A 14,099-nucleotide genomic window follows, 5' to 3' on the forward strand; every position below is an offset into this window, starting at 1 on the left:
CCACCTGACAAGAATTCGCTGCGTAGGCCTTGAAATGGAACCCAAACCGTGTGTATGGTTCACATGTGTTTACGCTTCGTTTGTTTGTTTTTGCAGTCTGAAGAGAAAATTAGTCCCTTGAAGATGAATTTGTCTTTAAACGTTGGAGCCTGGTGAGGGTACTGCCCCAGGTGAACCCACATTTTGGGTCTGAGTGTGCTATTGCTGTAACATATAACACATTGTTAGCCTTTTCTTTACAACATTGCAATTTATATTTGGCTTTTATACCTGAGAACTTGAAACTGCTTTAAAATAATATAGTACGTACTGTCTGTCACTGCAGTGCATCCCATCTTGTCCCAAATAATACCTCTCTGGTTCTCTGTGGATAATATCTCATTTTGGTTATGATTATTCATCATGTTCGTAGCAACATAAGCTATTTCTATGGAGCGATGGATGGATTTCTTTTCAACAGAGTTGTTGCTGTTTCATGTCGGGTTGCAAAATGTGGATAATTCCTCTGGGATAAAGGACCCTATTATAGCTCTGGCAGATATTTCACACCACTGTCCCAGATGACATAATTCTATACACAAGCAGCAGTGTGTTTGTGATCCTGACCTGATGTGCTACTAAGGAGACAGAATGTAAACACAACCAGGGTGGCCCGCCGGCCCCATCTGAGCTATGTGTATGTGGCCATTTTTAGACCTCTTGTTCTCTTCCTCCTACAGTATAGAGAAGACTAGCGGGGCTGGCTCGTCATAACCCATTTAGACCTCTTGTTCTCTTCCTCCTACAGTATAGAGAAGACTAGCGGGGCTGGCTCGTCATAACCCATTTAGACCTCTTGTTCTCTTCCTCCTACAGTATAGAGAAGACTAGCGGGGCTGGCTCGTCATAACCCATTTAGACCTCTTGTTCTCTTCCTCCTACAGTATAGAGAAGACTAGCGGGGCTGGCTCGTCATAACCCATTTAGACCTCTTGTTCTCTTCCTCCTACAGTATAGAGAAGACTAGCGGGGCTGGCTCGTCATAACCCATCCCTCAATGCTTGTATGGTGTTTGAAGATGTCATAGTGGACAGTAGAGCAATAATGACTTTTCCTTTTGACTTTTTGAAAGTTTAAATTATAAGAACGAGTCCGGTGGATCAAAGTGTAGCTTAATCTGATCTGATATGTCCATGACAGCCCTTGACTGAATATGTGCTGTTGGACGCAGTTGTTCAATAGTCTGAATTAGGGCTGTCCCCGACAAAAGCAAATCTTGGTCGACCGAGAGTCGTCCTGTTCTTTCGACCAATCGATTGGTCGAAATGTTTGAACTTATTTTTCCATGTATACTGTAGACAGACACACCCTAAGTATTTGATTAAAGTCAACTACATACAGTACATTCGGAAAGTATTCAGACCCCTTGACTTTTTCCACATTTTGTTACGTTACAGCCTTATTTTAAAATTGATTAAATATCTACACACAATACCCCATAATGGCAAAGCGAAAACAGGATTTTAGAAATTTTATCAGATGTATTAAACATAAAAAAACAGAAATACCATATTTACATAAGTATTCAGACCCTTTGCTATGAGACTCGAAATTGAACTCAGGTGCATCCTGTTTACATTCATCATCCTTGAGATGTTTCTACAACTTGGACTCTACCTGTGGTAATTCAATTGATTGGATATGATTTGGAAAGGCACACACCTGTCTATATAAGGTCCCACAGTTGACAGTGCATGTCAGGTCAAAAACCAAGCCATGAGGTCGAAAGAATTGTCTGTAGAGCTCCGAGATAGGATTTTGTTGAGGCACAGATCTGGGGAAGGGTACCAAAGAATTTCTGCAGCATTGAAGGTCCCCAAGAACACAGTGGCCTTCATCATTCTTAAATTGAAGAAGTTTGGAACCACCAAATCTCTTCCTAGAGCTGCCGGGCGGCCAAACCGAGCAATTGGGGGAGAAGGACCTTGGTCAGGGAGGTGACCAAGAATCCAATGGTCACTCTGACAGAGCTCCTTGACCTGAATAATAAGCGTCACGTCTAGAGGAAACCTTGCACCATCCCTACGGTGAAGCATGGTGGTGGCACCATCATGCTATTTTCAGCGGCAGGGATTGGGAGACTAGTCAGGATCGAGGGACAGATGAACACTGCAAAGTACATTGAGATCCTTGATAATGGATTAGTCCACTCAGACAGGCGCAAATCAGACACGTGTCTTGTGCACCATGAAAAATAAATAAATAATTGGACTGCTCGACTAAAGAAATCTTGGTCGACCAACAGCCTATCGACCAAACAATCGACCAGTCGACTGAACGGGGTCAGCTTCTTTTTTTTCTTTTTTTTGAAAACAAATGTAAAATGCCTTGCTAGAGATCTATGGAGAAATCACAAAGATACTATACTTTATTCATATGAAGAGTGCAGCAACTACAGGGAAAGATCAAGAAAGGGCTTTAATGAGGTTAGAAAGAAAGAGCTCTGTTACATAGGGCATAAAACAGAGAGCCAAGGAGAGAGAAAAAAATATGTTGAATGAAGAGAGAAGATTAAGGGGTCGAGGGGGAGGGGGGAGTGAGAGGGGGGAGAGGGGGGTTGGGCAGAGAGGAGGAGGTTGTTACATTAATGTGTGTAGTCAGAGTCGAGGACAGGAATAGGACAGAACGCCCTTCTTACTGCCATCTGCTACTAGTGATGAACACAGCTGAAGTCCATCTGAGGAGAGGTCCTGTCAGCCTGCCAAGCCTGCTGCACCATACACACTCACTGCATACCGTGCACACCACACCAGAGAGAGAGAAAGGGAGTGAGAGAGACGGGGGAAGCATAGAGGATAAAGAACAGAAGCAGGAGAAAGAAGAAGCTGGTGCTTTGGCTGTTTTCTAGCTGTGTGACTTATTGTGTCGCTGTTGCTTTGTGATTCCTTTTGGAAAAGACTTATTGACCTGTTCCCTTCCCGTCGGCACACTGAATCAGCCAGGGACAGCAGACGGAGGCAGGATGATCAAGTCCAGTTGGTTCTATGTCAAGTTCAAATACAATGAGAAGGTAAGTTGATGAGCTGTTGGTTTCTGCTTTTCTTCCTATTGGGCTCTGGCCAAATGTAGTGCACTATATAGGGAAAAGAGCACCATTTGGGACATAGCCTTAGCTTTTGACCTTTAGCATATAGCCATAACTTATGTCCCTAATGGGATGTTTGGCACACTTAGTTGTTGCTGACAATCCTGCTTTGACAACACAGGAGAGGGGTATGTCTTTATTATTTAAATTGCTCATACTTTATTCAACATGTCTTACCAGCATTTTGAGACCATGAATATTCTATCCTTTTTTCAATGTCTCTCTCAAGGCTGTTTATTAAATTCAGATTTTAACATGTTAGGAAATGTGAAAAGTGGGGCTAAATAGGGGATATGGTTTATGTAATTTTGCCCACAGGAATTTTGGCTTGAGATATGTGTCCATAGCTTGAAATGTATTTATTTATATTGATCCCACTTTCATCCAGTTTCAATCTCTCACATCTACAGCTAGGGCATGAACCTGTCCTGTGTGGTGGCAAGGTGTTGAAGATTTAATGCTGAGCATAAACCCACTTATTTTTCAGTGGTCATTGTGTATACTCACTTCTTAATCCCCGCTGATACGTACCAAAGTAGTGTAGTGGAGGTATACGCCATATCAGTTTTTATATATATATATATATATATATATATATATATATATATATATATATATATATATATATATATATATATATATATATATTATATAAAAATTTAATTTAACTAGGCTAGTCAGTTAAGAACAAAGGATATTGCCGAAAATACCATTCTACATGCAGATGGAGATGGAAATATCCATTACAAATGTAGAAAGAGGGGCCTCCAGAGTGGCGCAGCAGTCTAAGGCACTGCATCGCAGTGCTAGAGGCGTCACTACAGATCTGGGTTCGATCCCGGGCGGTATCACAACCGGCTGTGATCGGGGGTCCCATAGGGCGCCGCACAATTGGCCCATGTCATCTGGGTTAGGGGAGGGTTTGGCCGGGGGGGCTTTACTTGGCTCATTGCGCTCTAGTGACTCCATGTGGCAGGCCGGGTGCCGGCAGGCTGACCCCGGTCGTCAGTTCAACAGTGTTTCCTCCGACACATTGGTGCGGCTGTCTTCCGGATTAAGCGGGCAGGTGTTAAGAAGCACAGTTTTGCGGGTCATGTTTTAGAGGATGCATGACTTGATCTTCACCTCCCAAGCCCGTTGGGGAGTTGCAGCAATTATACAAGATCGAATTTGGAGAGAGATGGTTTGGGATGAGTTGGACCTCAGAGTGAAGGAAAAGCAGCCAACAAGTGCTCAGCATACAGTTGAAGTCGGAAGTTTACATACACCTTAGCCAAATATATTTAAACTCAGTTTTTCACAATTCTTGACATTTAATCCTAGTAAAAATGTTCTGTCTTGGGTCAGTTAGGATCACCACTTTATTTTAAGAATGTGAAATGTCAAAATAATAGTAGAGAGAATGATTTATTTCAGCTTTTATTTCTTTCATCACATTCCCAGTGGGTCAGAAGTTTACATACACTCAATTAGTATTTGGTAGCATTGCCTTTAAATTGTTAGACTTGGGTCAAATGTTTTGGGTAGCCTTCCACAAGCTTCCCACAATAAGTTGGGTGAATTTTGGCCCATTCCTCCTGACAGAGCTGGTGTAACCGAGTCAGGTTTGTAGGCCTCCTTGCTCACACACGCTTTTTCAGTTCTGCCTCAACTTTCTATAGGATTGAGGTCAGGGCTTTGTGATGGCCACTCCAATACCTTGACTTTGTTGTCCTTAAGCCATTTTGCCACAACTTTTGGAAGTATGCTTGGGGTCATTGTCCATTTGAAGACCCGTTTGCGACCAAGCTTTAACTTTCTGACTGATGTCTTGAGATGTTGCTTCAATATATTCACATAAGTTTCCTACCTCATGATACCATCTATTTTGTGAAGTGCACCAGTCCCTCCTGCAGCAAAGCACCCCCACAACATGATGCTTCCACCCCTGTGCTTCACAGTTGGGATGGTGTTCTTTGGCTTGCAAGCCTCCCCCTTTTTCCTCCAGACATAACGATGGTCATTATGACCAAACAGTTCTATTTTTGTTTCATCAGGCCAGAGGACATTTCTCCAAAATGTACGATCTTTGTCCCCATGTGCAGTTGCAATCCGTAGTCTGACTTTTTTGGAGCTGTGGCTTCTTCCTTGCTGAGCGGCCTTTCAGGTTATGTCGATATAGATACTTTTGTACCTGTTTCTTCCAGCATCTTCAGAAGGTCCTTTGCTGTTGTTCTGGGATTGATTTGCACTTTTCACACCAAAGTACGTTCATCTCTAGGAGACAGAACACGTCTCCTTCCTGAGCGGTATGATGGCTGCGTGGTCCCATGGTGTTTATACTTGCGTACTATTGTTTGTAAAGATGAACGTGGTACCTTCAGGCGTTTGGAAATTGCTCCCAAGGATGAACCAAACATGTGGAGGTCCACAATTTTGTTTTCTGAGGTCTTGGCTGATTTCTTTAGATTTTCCCATGATGTCAAGCAAAGAGGCGCTGAGTTTGAAGGTAGGCCTTGAAATACATCCACAACAGGTACACTTCCAATTGACTCAAATCATGTCATTCAGTCGATCAGAAGCTTCTAAAGCCATGACGTCATTTTCTGGAATTTTCCAAGCTGTTTAAAGGCACAGTCAACTTAGTGTATGTGAACTTCTGACCCACTGGAATTGTGATACAGTGAATTATAAGTGAAATAATCTGTCTCGAAACAATTGTTGGAAGAATTACTTGTCATGCACAAAGTAGATGTCCTAACCGACTTGCCAAAACTATAGTTTGTTAACTTCTCTAGGGCCGGCGGGACGAAATCGTCCCACCTACGTAACAGCCAGGGGAATCCTGTGGCGCGTTATTCAAATACCTTAGAAATGCTATTACTTCAATTTCTCAAACATATGACTATTTTACACCATTTTAAAGACAAGACTCTCGTTAATCTAACCACACTGTCCGATTTCAAAAAGGCTTTACAACGAAAGCAAAACATTAGATTATGTCAGCAGAGTACCAAGCTAGCATACAATGTCACAAAAACCCAGAAGATAGCTAAATGCAGCACTAACCTTTGATGATCTTCATCAGATGACACACCTAGGACATTATGTTATACAATACATGCATGTTTTGTTCAATCAAGTTCATATTTATATCAAAAAACAGCTTTTTACATTAGCATGTGACGTTCAGAACTAGCATACCCCCCGCAAACGTCCGGTGAATTTACTAAATTACTCACGATAAACGTTCACAAAAAGCAGAACAATCATTTTAAGAATTATAGATACAGAACTCCTCTATGCACTCGATATGTCCGATTTTAAAATAGCTTTTCGGTGAAAGCACATTTTGCAATATTCTAAGTAGATAGCCCGGCATCACAGGGCTAGCTATTTAGACACCCAGCAAGTTTAGCACTCACCAAAGTCAGATTTACTATAAGAAAAATGTTATTACCTTTGGTGTTCTTCGTCAGAATGCACTCCCAGGACTTCTACTTCAATAACAAATGTTGGTTTGGTCCCAAATAATCCATTGTTATATCCAAATAGCGGCGTTTTGTTCGTGCGTTCAAGACACTATCCGAAAGGGTAAAGAAGGATGACGAGCATGGCGCATTTCGTGACAAAACATTTCTAAATATTCCATTACCGTACTTCGAAGCATGTCAACCGCTGTTTAAAATCCATTTTTATGCCATTTTTCTCGTAAAAAAGCGATAATATTCCGACCGGGAATCTGCATTTAGGTAAACAGATGAAAGAAAATAAAGCATGGGGTCGACTCGGGCACGCGCCTAAGCCCATTGTCCTCTGATCGGCCACTTGCCAAAAGCGTAAATGTGTTTCAGCCTGGGGCTGCCTCGATATCATTCAGCATTTTCCCAGGCTCTGAGAGCCTATGGGAGCCGTAGGAAGTGTCACGTTACAGCAAAGATCCTCAGTCTTCAATAAAAAGAGCCAAGATGAACAACAACTTGTCAGACAGGCCACTTCCTGTAAGGAATCTTCTCAGGTTTTTGCCTGCCATATGAGTTCTGTTATACTCACAGACACCATTCAAACAGTTTTAGAAACTTTAGGGTGTTTTCTATCCAAAGCCAATATGCATATTCTAGTTACTGGGCAGAAGTAGTAACCAGATTAAATCGGGTACGTTTTTATCCGGCCGTGTCAATACTGCCCCCTACCCCCAACAGGTTAACAAGACATTTGTGGAGTGGTTGAAAAACGAGTTTTAATGACCCCAACAGAAGTGAATGTAAACTTCCGACTTCAACTGTATGTGGGAACTCCTTCAAGACTGTTGGAAAAGCATTCCATGTGAAGCTGGTTGAGAGAATGTCAAGAATCTGCAAAGCTGTCATCAAGGCAAAGGGTGGCTACTTTGAATAACCTTTTTTGGTTACTACATGATTCCATATGTTTTATTTCATAGTTTTGATGTCTTCACTATTCTTCTACAATGTAGAAAATAGTAGCAATAAAGAAAAACCCTGGAATGAGTAGATGTGTCCAAACTTTTGACTGGTACTGTATATAATATATATATATATATATATATATATATAATATATATATATATATATATATATATACACTATATATACACTATATATATATACACTATATACACTTCTTATATACACTTCTGTTCAAAGGCTTGGGGTCACTTAGAAATGTCCTTGTTTTTGAAAGAAAAGCAAAAAAATGTATCCATTAAAATAACATCAAATTGATCAGAAATACAGAGCAGACATTGTTAATGTTGTAAATGACTATTGTAGCTGGAAACGGCAGATTTGTAATGGAATATCTGCAAAGGCGTACAGATGCCCATTATCAGCAACCATCACTCCTGTGTTCCAATGGCACGTTGTGTTAGCTAATCCAAGTTTATCATTTTAAAAGGATAACTGATCATTAGAAAACTATTTTGTAATTATGTTAGCACAGCTGAAAACTGTTGTGCTGATTAAAGAAGCAATAAAACTGGCCTTCTTTCGACTAGTTGAGTATCTGCAGTATAAGCATTTTTGGGTTCGATTACAGGCTCAAAATGGCCAGAAACAAAGACATTCTTCTGAAACTCGTCAGTCTATTCTTGTTCTGAGAAATGAAGGCCATTGCATGCGAGAAATTGGCAAGAAACTGAAGATCTCGTACAACTTGGTGTACTACTCCCTTCACAGAACAGCGCAAACTGGCTCTAACCAGAATAGAAAAAGGAATGGGAGGCCCCGGTGCACAACTGAGCAAGAGGACAAGTACATTAGAGTGTCTAGTTTGAGACAGACGCCTCACAAGTCCTCACCTTGCAGCTTCATTAAATAGTACTCGCAAAACACCAGTCTCAACATCAACAGTGAAGAGGTACTCCAGGATGCTGGCCTTCTAGGCAGTTGCAAAGAAAAAGCCATATCTCAGACTGGCCAATAAATATAAAAAAGTTTAAGATGGTTAAAAAAACACAGACACTGGACTGAGGAATCAGGCAGAACTGCCACCCTCACCGCCACCATGGTCATCTCATCTCACCACGGCCCTTAACGTTACGCTGCACAGACTCTGCTTGCGCCATGCTGGAGACTAGTTAAGGGAACCATCATAACTGGATGACTGCATCGAGCTGCCCCAGCCGGGTTTAGAAGTGTAAGTATAGGAGTGCAGCTTCTCTCATTCATTTCCACTTTACCAGCCCTCCTTCCATTAGAGTCTGACAAAATAAAGTGTGAACATTTTAACTTCACAGTTGATTAAGGAGAGAGGTAGTAATGCCAGGATCCGAGGCGGAAAGAGACAAAACGAGATGCTCAGACTTCTGTACTGATATACAGTGCCTTCAGAAAGTATTCATACCCCTTGACTTATTCCACATTTTGTGTTACAGCCTGAATTCAAAATGGATTCAATATATTTTTGTTTCTTACCCATCTACACATAATATCTCATAATGACAACATGTTATTAGAAATCTTTGCAAGTTTATTGAAAAGTAAATACAGAAATATCAAATTTATATAAGTATTCACACCCCTTTGCTATGACACTCCAAATGGAGCTCAGGTGCATCCAATATCCTTTGATCATCCTGGATGTCACTACAACTTGATTGGAGTCCACCTGTAGCCAATTAAATTGCTTGAACATGATTTAGAAAGAAACACCTGTCTATATAATACCCCACAGTTGACAGTGCATGTCAGAGCATAAACTATACCATGAAGTCCAAGGAACGGTCTGTAGATAGAATTGTGATGAGGCATATATCTGGGGAAGGGTATAAAAAATGTTCTAGAGTGTCAATCCAAGACCACTGTGGTCTCAATCATTAGGAAATTGAAAAAATATGGAACTTCCCAGACTCAAACTAGAGCTGGCCGTCTGATCAAACTGAGCAACCGGGCAAGAAATACCTTGGTCAGGGAGGTGACCAAGAACCCAAAGACCACTCTGACGGACCTACAGAGTTCCTTGGCTGAGATTGGTTGAAGTGCTGTACAGACTTTTCCCATCTGGGCTTTATGGGAGTGGCCAGGCAGAACAGCACTCCGGTAGTTTGCAAAAAAAAAGCATGTGAAAGACAGATCATAAGGCAAAAGATTCTGTTGTCTGATGAGACAAAATTGTAACTCTTTGGCCTGAATGCAAAGCGCTATGTCTGGAGACAACCAGGCACAACTCATCACCCATCTAACACCATCCCTACCGTGAAGGATGGTGGTGACAGCATCATGCTATGGGTATGCTTTTCAGTGACAGGGACTGGGAGACTGGTAAGAATAGAGGAAACAATGAATGGAGCCAAATACAGGCAAATCCTTGATGAGAATCTGCTACAGAGTGCAAATGACCTTAGACTAGGGCGAAGATTTACATTCCAACCGGACAATGACCCCAAGCATACAGCCAGAGCAACGCTGGAATGGCATCAGAACAATAATGTTAAAGTCCTTGTGTGGCCCAGCCAAAGCCCAGACTTGAATCCCATTGAAAATCTGTGGAAAGATTCAAGATTACTTTTCTCCGCCGCTCCCCATCTAACATGAGTTTGAGAAAATCTGCAGGGAAGAATGGGAGAAAATCCCCAAATCCAGATATGAGAAGCTGATACAGACATACACAAGACGACTCAAAGCGGTAATTGCCGCCAAAGGTGCTTCAAAGTTTTGACTCGGGTGTAAATACTTATGTAAATGTGTTACGGTTGTGTGGAGAGACGGACTAATGCGCAGCGTGCTCTGAGTTCCACATCTTTATTTTTGTGAAACTTACAAAACGGAAACAAACAACGAACCGTAACATAAGAGGTGCAGCATGCACTAACTCAAAATAAGATCCCACAAAAACCTGTGGGGAAATGGCTGCCTAAATATGATCCCCAATCAGAGACAATGACAAACAGCTGCCTCTGATTGGGAACCATACCAGGCCAACATAGACATAAAACAACCTAGATAACCCACCCTAGTCACACCCCGACCTAACCAACATAGAGAATAAAAGGCTCTCTATGGTCAGGGCGTGACAAAATTAGATATTTCTCTATTTCATTTTCAATAAATGTGAGACAAAAAAATCAAACATGTTTTCACTTTGTCATTATGGGGTGTTGTGTGTAGATGAGTGAAAAAAAATATGTATTACATTTTTAATTCAGGCTGTAACACAACACATCGTGGAATTAATCAAGAGTATGACTACTTTCTGAAGGCACTGTATGTATCAGATATTTCATGAGAGTAGGATTAAAGATATCATGGTTTGACAGATTGCTGGACTCATTGAATTGTGGAGATCTCTAATTTAGCCTACTCTCGTATTGAGTTTTAGTATATAAATATTCAACAATTTTGACAGCCTTTACAATTGAAAAAAAGTCCTATTGCGCTGTGTTTTTGCTCTCTGTATACTATACTGTTCTGTGTATGTGTGCATGAGCATGAGAGTTTGTGGGTGTGGGCATGTGCGCATGCATTGACTGTTGAAGAAAATAATAGCCGCCGCTGCCTTTCCTGCTCCTGGCTGACCTGTCTGTCCTGCAGAAAGGTCTGTTTGATTGACAGCCGGCCTCAGCGGTGTTTATAGGAATTGACCTTAAACAAGCAGGTTCAGCAGCAGCACTGTAGTTTGACTAACTGTCTGTTTTCCTTTCCCCGGACTCTGACGTGAGTGAGACGGGGACGGTGTGATGGGAGGCGGGCTAGCTGGTCACCCCCCCACTCACTCAGAGCTGAGGGGGTCGAGTGGGGGAGTCGACCACGAGGGGAGGTGGTGGAAGGAAGGAGAGTACTGTAGCTCTATTCTCTGTGTGGGCTCTTTGTTCTCCCTTTCTCTGTGTGTTTCTTTGAGCTGCTGTGGCGCTAGACCCTGCAGAGGCCTGGCTCTACTGCTTCCAGCCAGGGCCCACAGACGGTGAGTACTAACTCACACTGGGCTAATTCATTGTTACACACCCACGGCCATATGTAACTATAGTAAGAGCTCTCTTTCGCTCTCTATAACTCTCTATCGCTCTCTCTCTCTCTCGGGCAGTTATTATACCTGCCCTTGGTTGGATGATGTTCCCTGCTTGGTGCTTGCTGTATTTGAGCTTATTCAATCTTTATTACACCTCTATTATCCCTCCCTCTCTAGGTTTAATCACATCCCTGAGCTGTTTCACAGATGAGGAAAATTATTTTACTTACCTGGAAAAACCCAGCAATAAGATGGTTCCAGCTCTAATGTGGATAATTACAGAGAATGTGTCTCGTTTACCCTCCTCTGTATTTACTGCCAGTGTGCCAGGCCGAGTTGGATGGTTGGAGAATACAGGGAGGTAGAGCATCATAACTATAATGACAATACCAACCGCTAAGTGGGGTGTGGGCTGGGACTATAGTTGGACAGTCCTCCATTATGGAGAGACTGGCTCTTTCCCTCAGGGTCTACTGACCATGGAAGTATAAGCAGTGAAAGATGAGATCTTGGATTGCCTTAAATCTCTGAGCAAGAGGACAAGTACATTAGATTGTCTAGTTTGAGAAACAGATGCCTCACAAGTCGTCAACTGGCAGCTTCATTAAATAGTACCCGCAAAACACCAGTCTCAACGTCAATAGTGAAGAGGCGACTCTGGGATGCTGGCCTTCTAGGCAGAGTTGCAAAGAAAAAGCCATATCTTAGACTGGCCAATAAAAAGAAAAGATTAAGATGGGCAAAAGAACACAGACACTGGACAGAGGAACTCTGCCTAGAAGGCAAGCATCCCGGAGTCGCCTCTTCGCTGTTGACATTGAGACTGGTGTTTTGTGGGTACTATTAACCTTTTAAAATGATCAACTTGGATTAGCTAACACAACGTGCCATTGGAACACAGGAGTGATGGTTGCTGTGTCACGCTCTGACCTAGGAGAGCTGTGTTTTCTCTGTTTAGTTAGGTCAGGGTGTGATAGGTGGGTGGGCATTCTATGTTTTTGTTTTCTATGTTTTTGTTTTCTATGTTTTGGCCAGGTATGGTTTCCAATCAGAGGCAGCTGTCTATCGTTGTCTCTGATTGGAAGCCATACTTAGGCAGCCTGTTTTCCTGTGTTGGTGTGGGTAGTTGTTTTCCGTTTTGTTAGTATACCTGACGGAACTGTTGGCTGTCGTTTTGTTGTTTTGTTTAAGTGTTTTCATTAAAGAAAGTATGAGCACTCTACACGCTGCGCCTTGGTCCCCTTTATACGACCCTCGTTACATGCTGATAATGGTCCTCTGTACGCCTATGTAGATATTCCATGAAAAATCTGCCGTTTCCAACTACAATAGTCATTTACAACATTAACAATGTCTACACTGTATTTCTGATAAATTTGATGTTATTTTAATGGACAAAAAATGAGCTTTTCTTTCAAAAACAAGGACATTTCTAAGTGACCCCAAATTTTTTAACGGTAGTGTATATTTAGTAATTATTTGCCTTGTGTAAGTTTAAGAAACATTGGCCTGTGCCTTGAAATTCCGTTACCAAAAACCCACATATCTTTAAGATATTTTCTGATTTCTCTCCCTCATGAGGACGGAGGATTATGAAAGCTCACAGAAGTAACAAGTAAAGGTACACCTACCAATTAGTTATAGTGTTTTTACTGATATCTATTTGGTTCATTAATTATTAAGTGGTTAAAACTCGAAAGTACCCAGCCTTGAGGTGTGTGTCACCAGTCTGGTACCTCCTGTACCAGCACCACGCACTAGGCTTCCAGTGCGTCAGCCCAGTCCAGTACGTCCTGTTCCCGCTCCTCACACTAGCCTTGGGGTGCGTGTCTCCAGTCTGGTACCTCCACTACCAGCCCCACGCACCAGGCCTCCAGTGCGTCAGCCCAGTCCAGCTCGTCCTGCTCCTGCTCCTCGCACTAGACCTGTGGTGCGTGTCCCTAGTCTGGCGCTTCCTAAGCCAGCCCCACACATCAGGCCTTCAGTGCGCAGTCCCCGTCCAGAGCTTCCGGCAACAGTGCCCTGTTCAGAGTGTCCGGCAACAGTGCCTCGTCCAGAGTGTCCGGCAACAGTGCCCCGTCCAGAGCTTCCGGCGACAGTGCCCCATCCAGAGCTTCCGGCGACAGTGCCCCGTAGAGAGACGGCCCACAGTCCGGAGCCGAGAGAGACGACCCACAGTCCGGAACCGAGAGATTCGCCCTCCAGTCCGACGCAGCCAGAGTCGCCCGTTGCGAGGGTCCCCAGTCCGGGGTCGACGGAGAGGGACTTCGCTCTAGAGACAACACTGAAGTGGGGTGAGCCAGTGGTGGAGCGGGGTCTGCATCCTGCTCCTGAGCCACCTCCGTAGGGGGGAGTATTGGGAAGGGGGGGTGTTGCAGAAGAACCGTCGGTGACGGTGGCCACCCTCCCTTCCCTCCCCTGTAGTTCTGGGATTTTTTTGTTGTGGGTTATTGTTTTGCTAGGTTTTTGTATCAGGTGCATCCGGGGTCTGCACGTTTGGGGGGGGGGGGGGGGGGGGGGGGGGGTACTGTCA

General features: G+C 43.0%; 1 protein-coding gene across 7 annotated transcripts in view; it reads left to right on the forward strand.

Moving 5' to 3' along the window:
- The window catches only part of auts2a (activator of transcription and developmental regulator AUTS2 a), a 491,988-nt gene that overhangs the window by 183,822 nt on the left and 294,067 nt on the right, over positions 1–14,099 (forward strand). The window contains exon 1 of one of the 7 annotated variants that reach the window (XM_082960366.1): positions 2,720–3,049. The exons of the other annotated variants lie outside the window; for them this stretch is intronic. Coding sequence (XP_082816492.1) covers positions 3,002–3,049 — 48 coding nt within the window. The 5' untranslated portion in view covers positions 2,720–3,001. Of the gene's footprint in view, positions 1–2,719; positions 3,050–14,099 lie in introns of those variants that run through there. 7 annotated transcript variants of the gene reach the window in all.

The sequence above is a fragment of the Salmo salar genome, chromosome 13, assembly GCF_965601325.2.
Source record: "Salmo salar chromosome 13, fSalSal1, whole genome shotgun sequence".
NCBI lineage: Eukaryota > Metazoa > Chordata > Actinopteri > Salmoniformes > Salmonidae > Salmo > Salmo salar.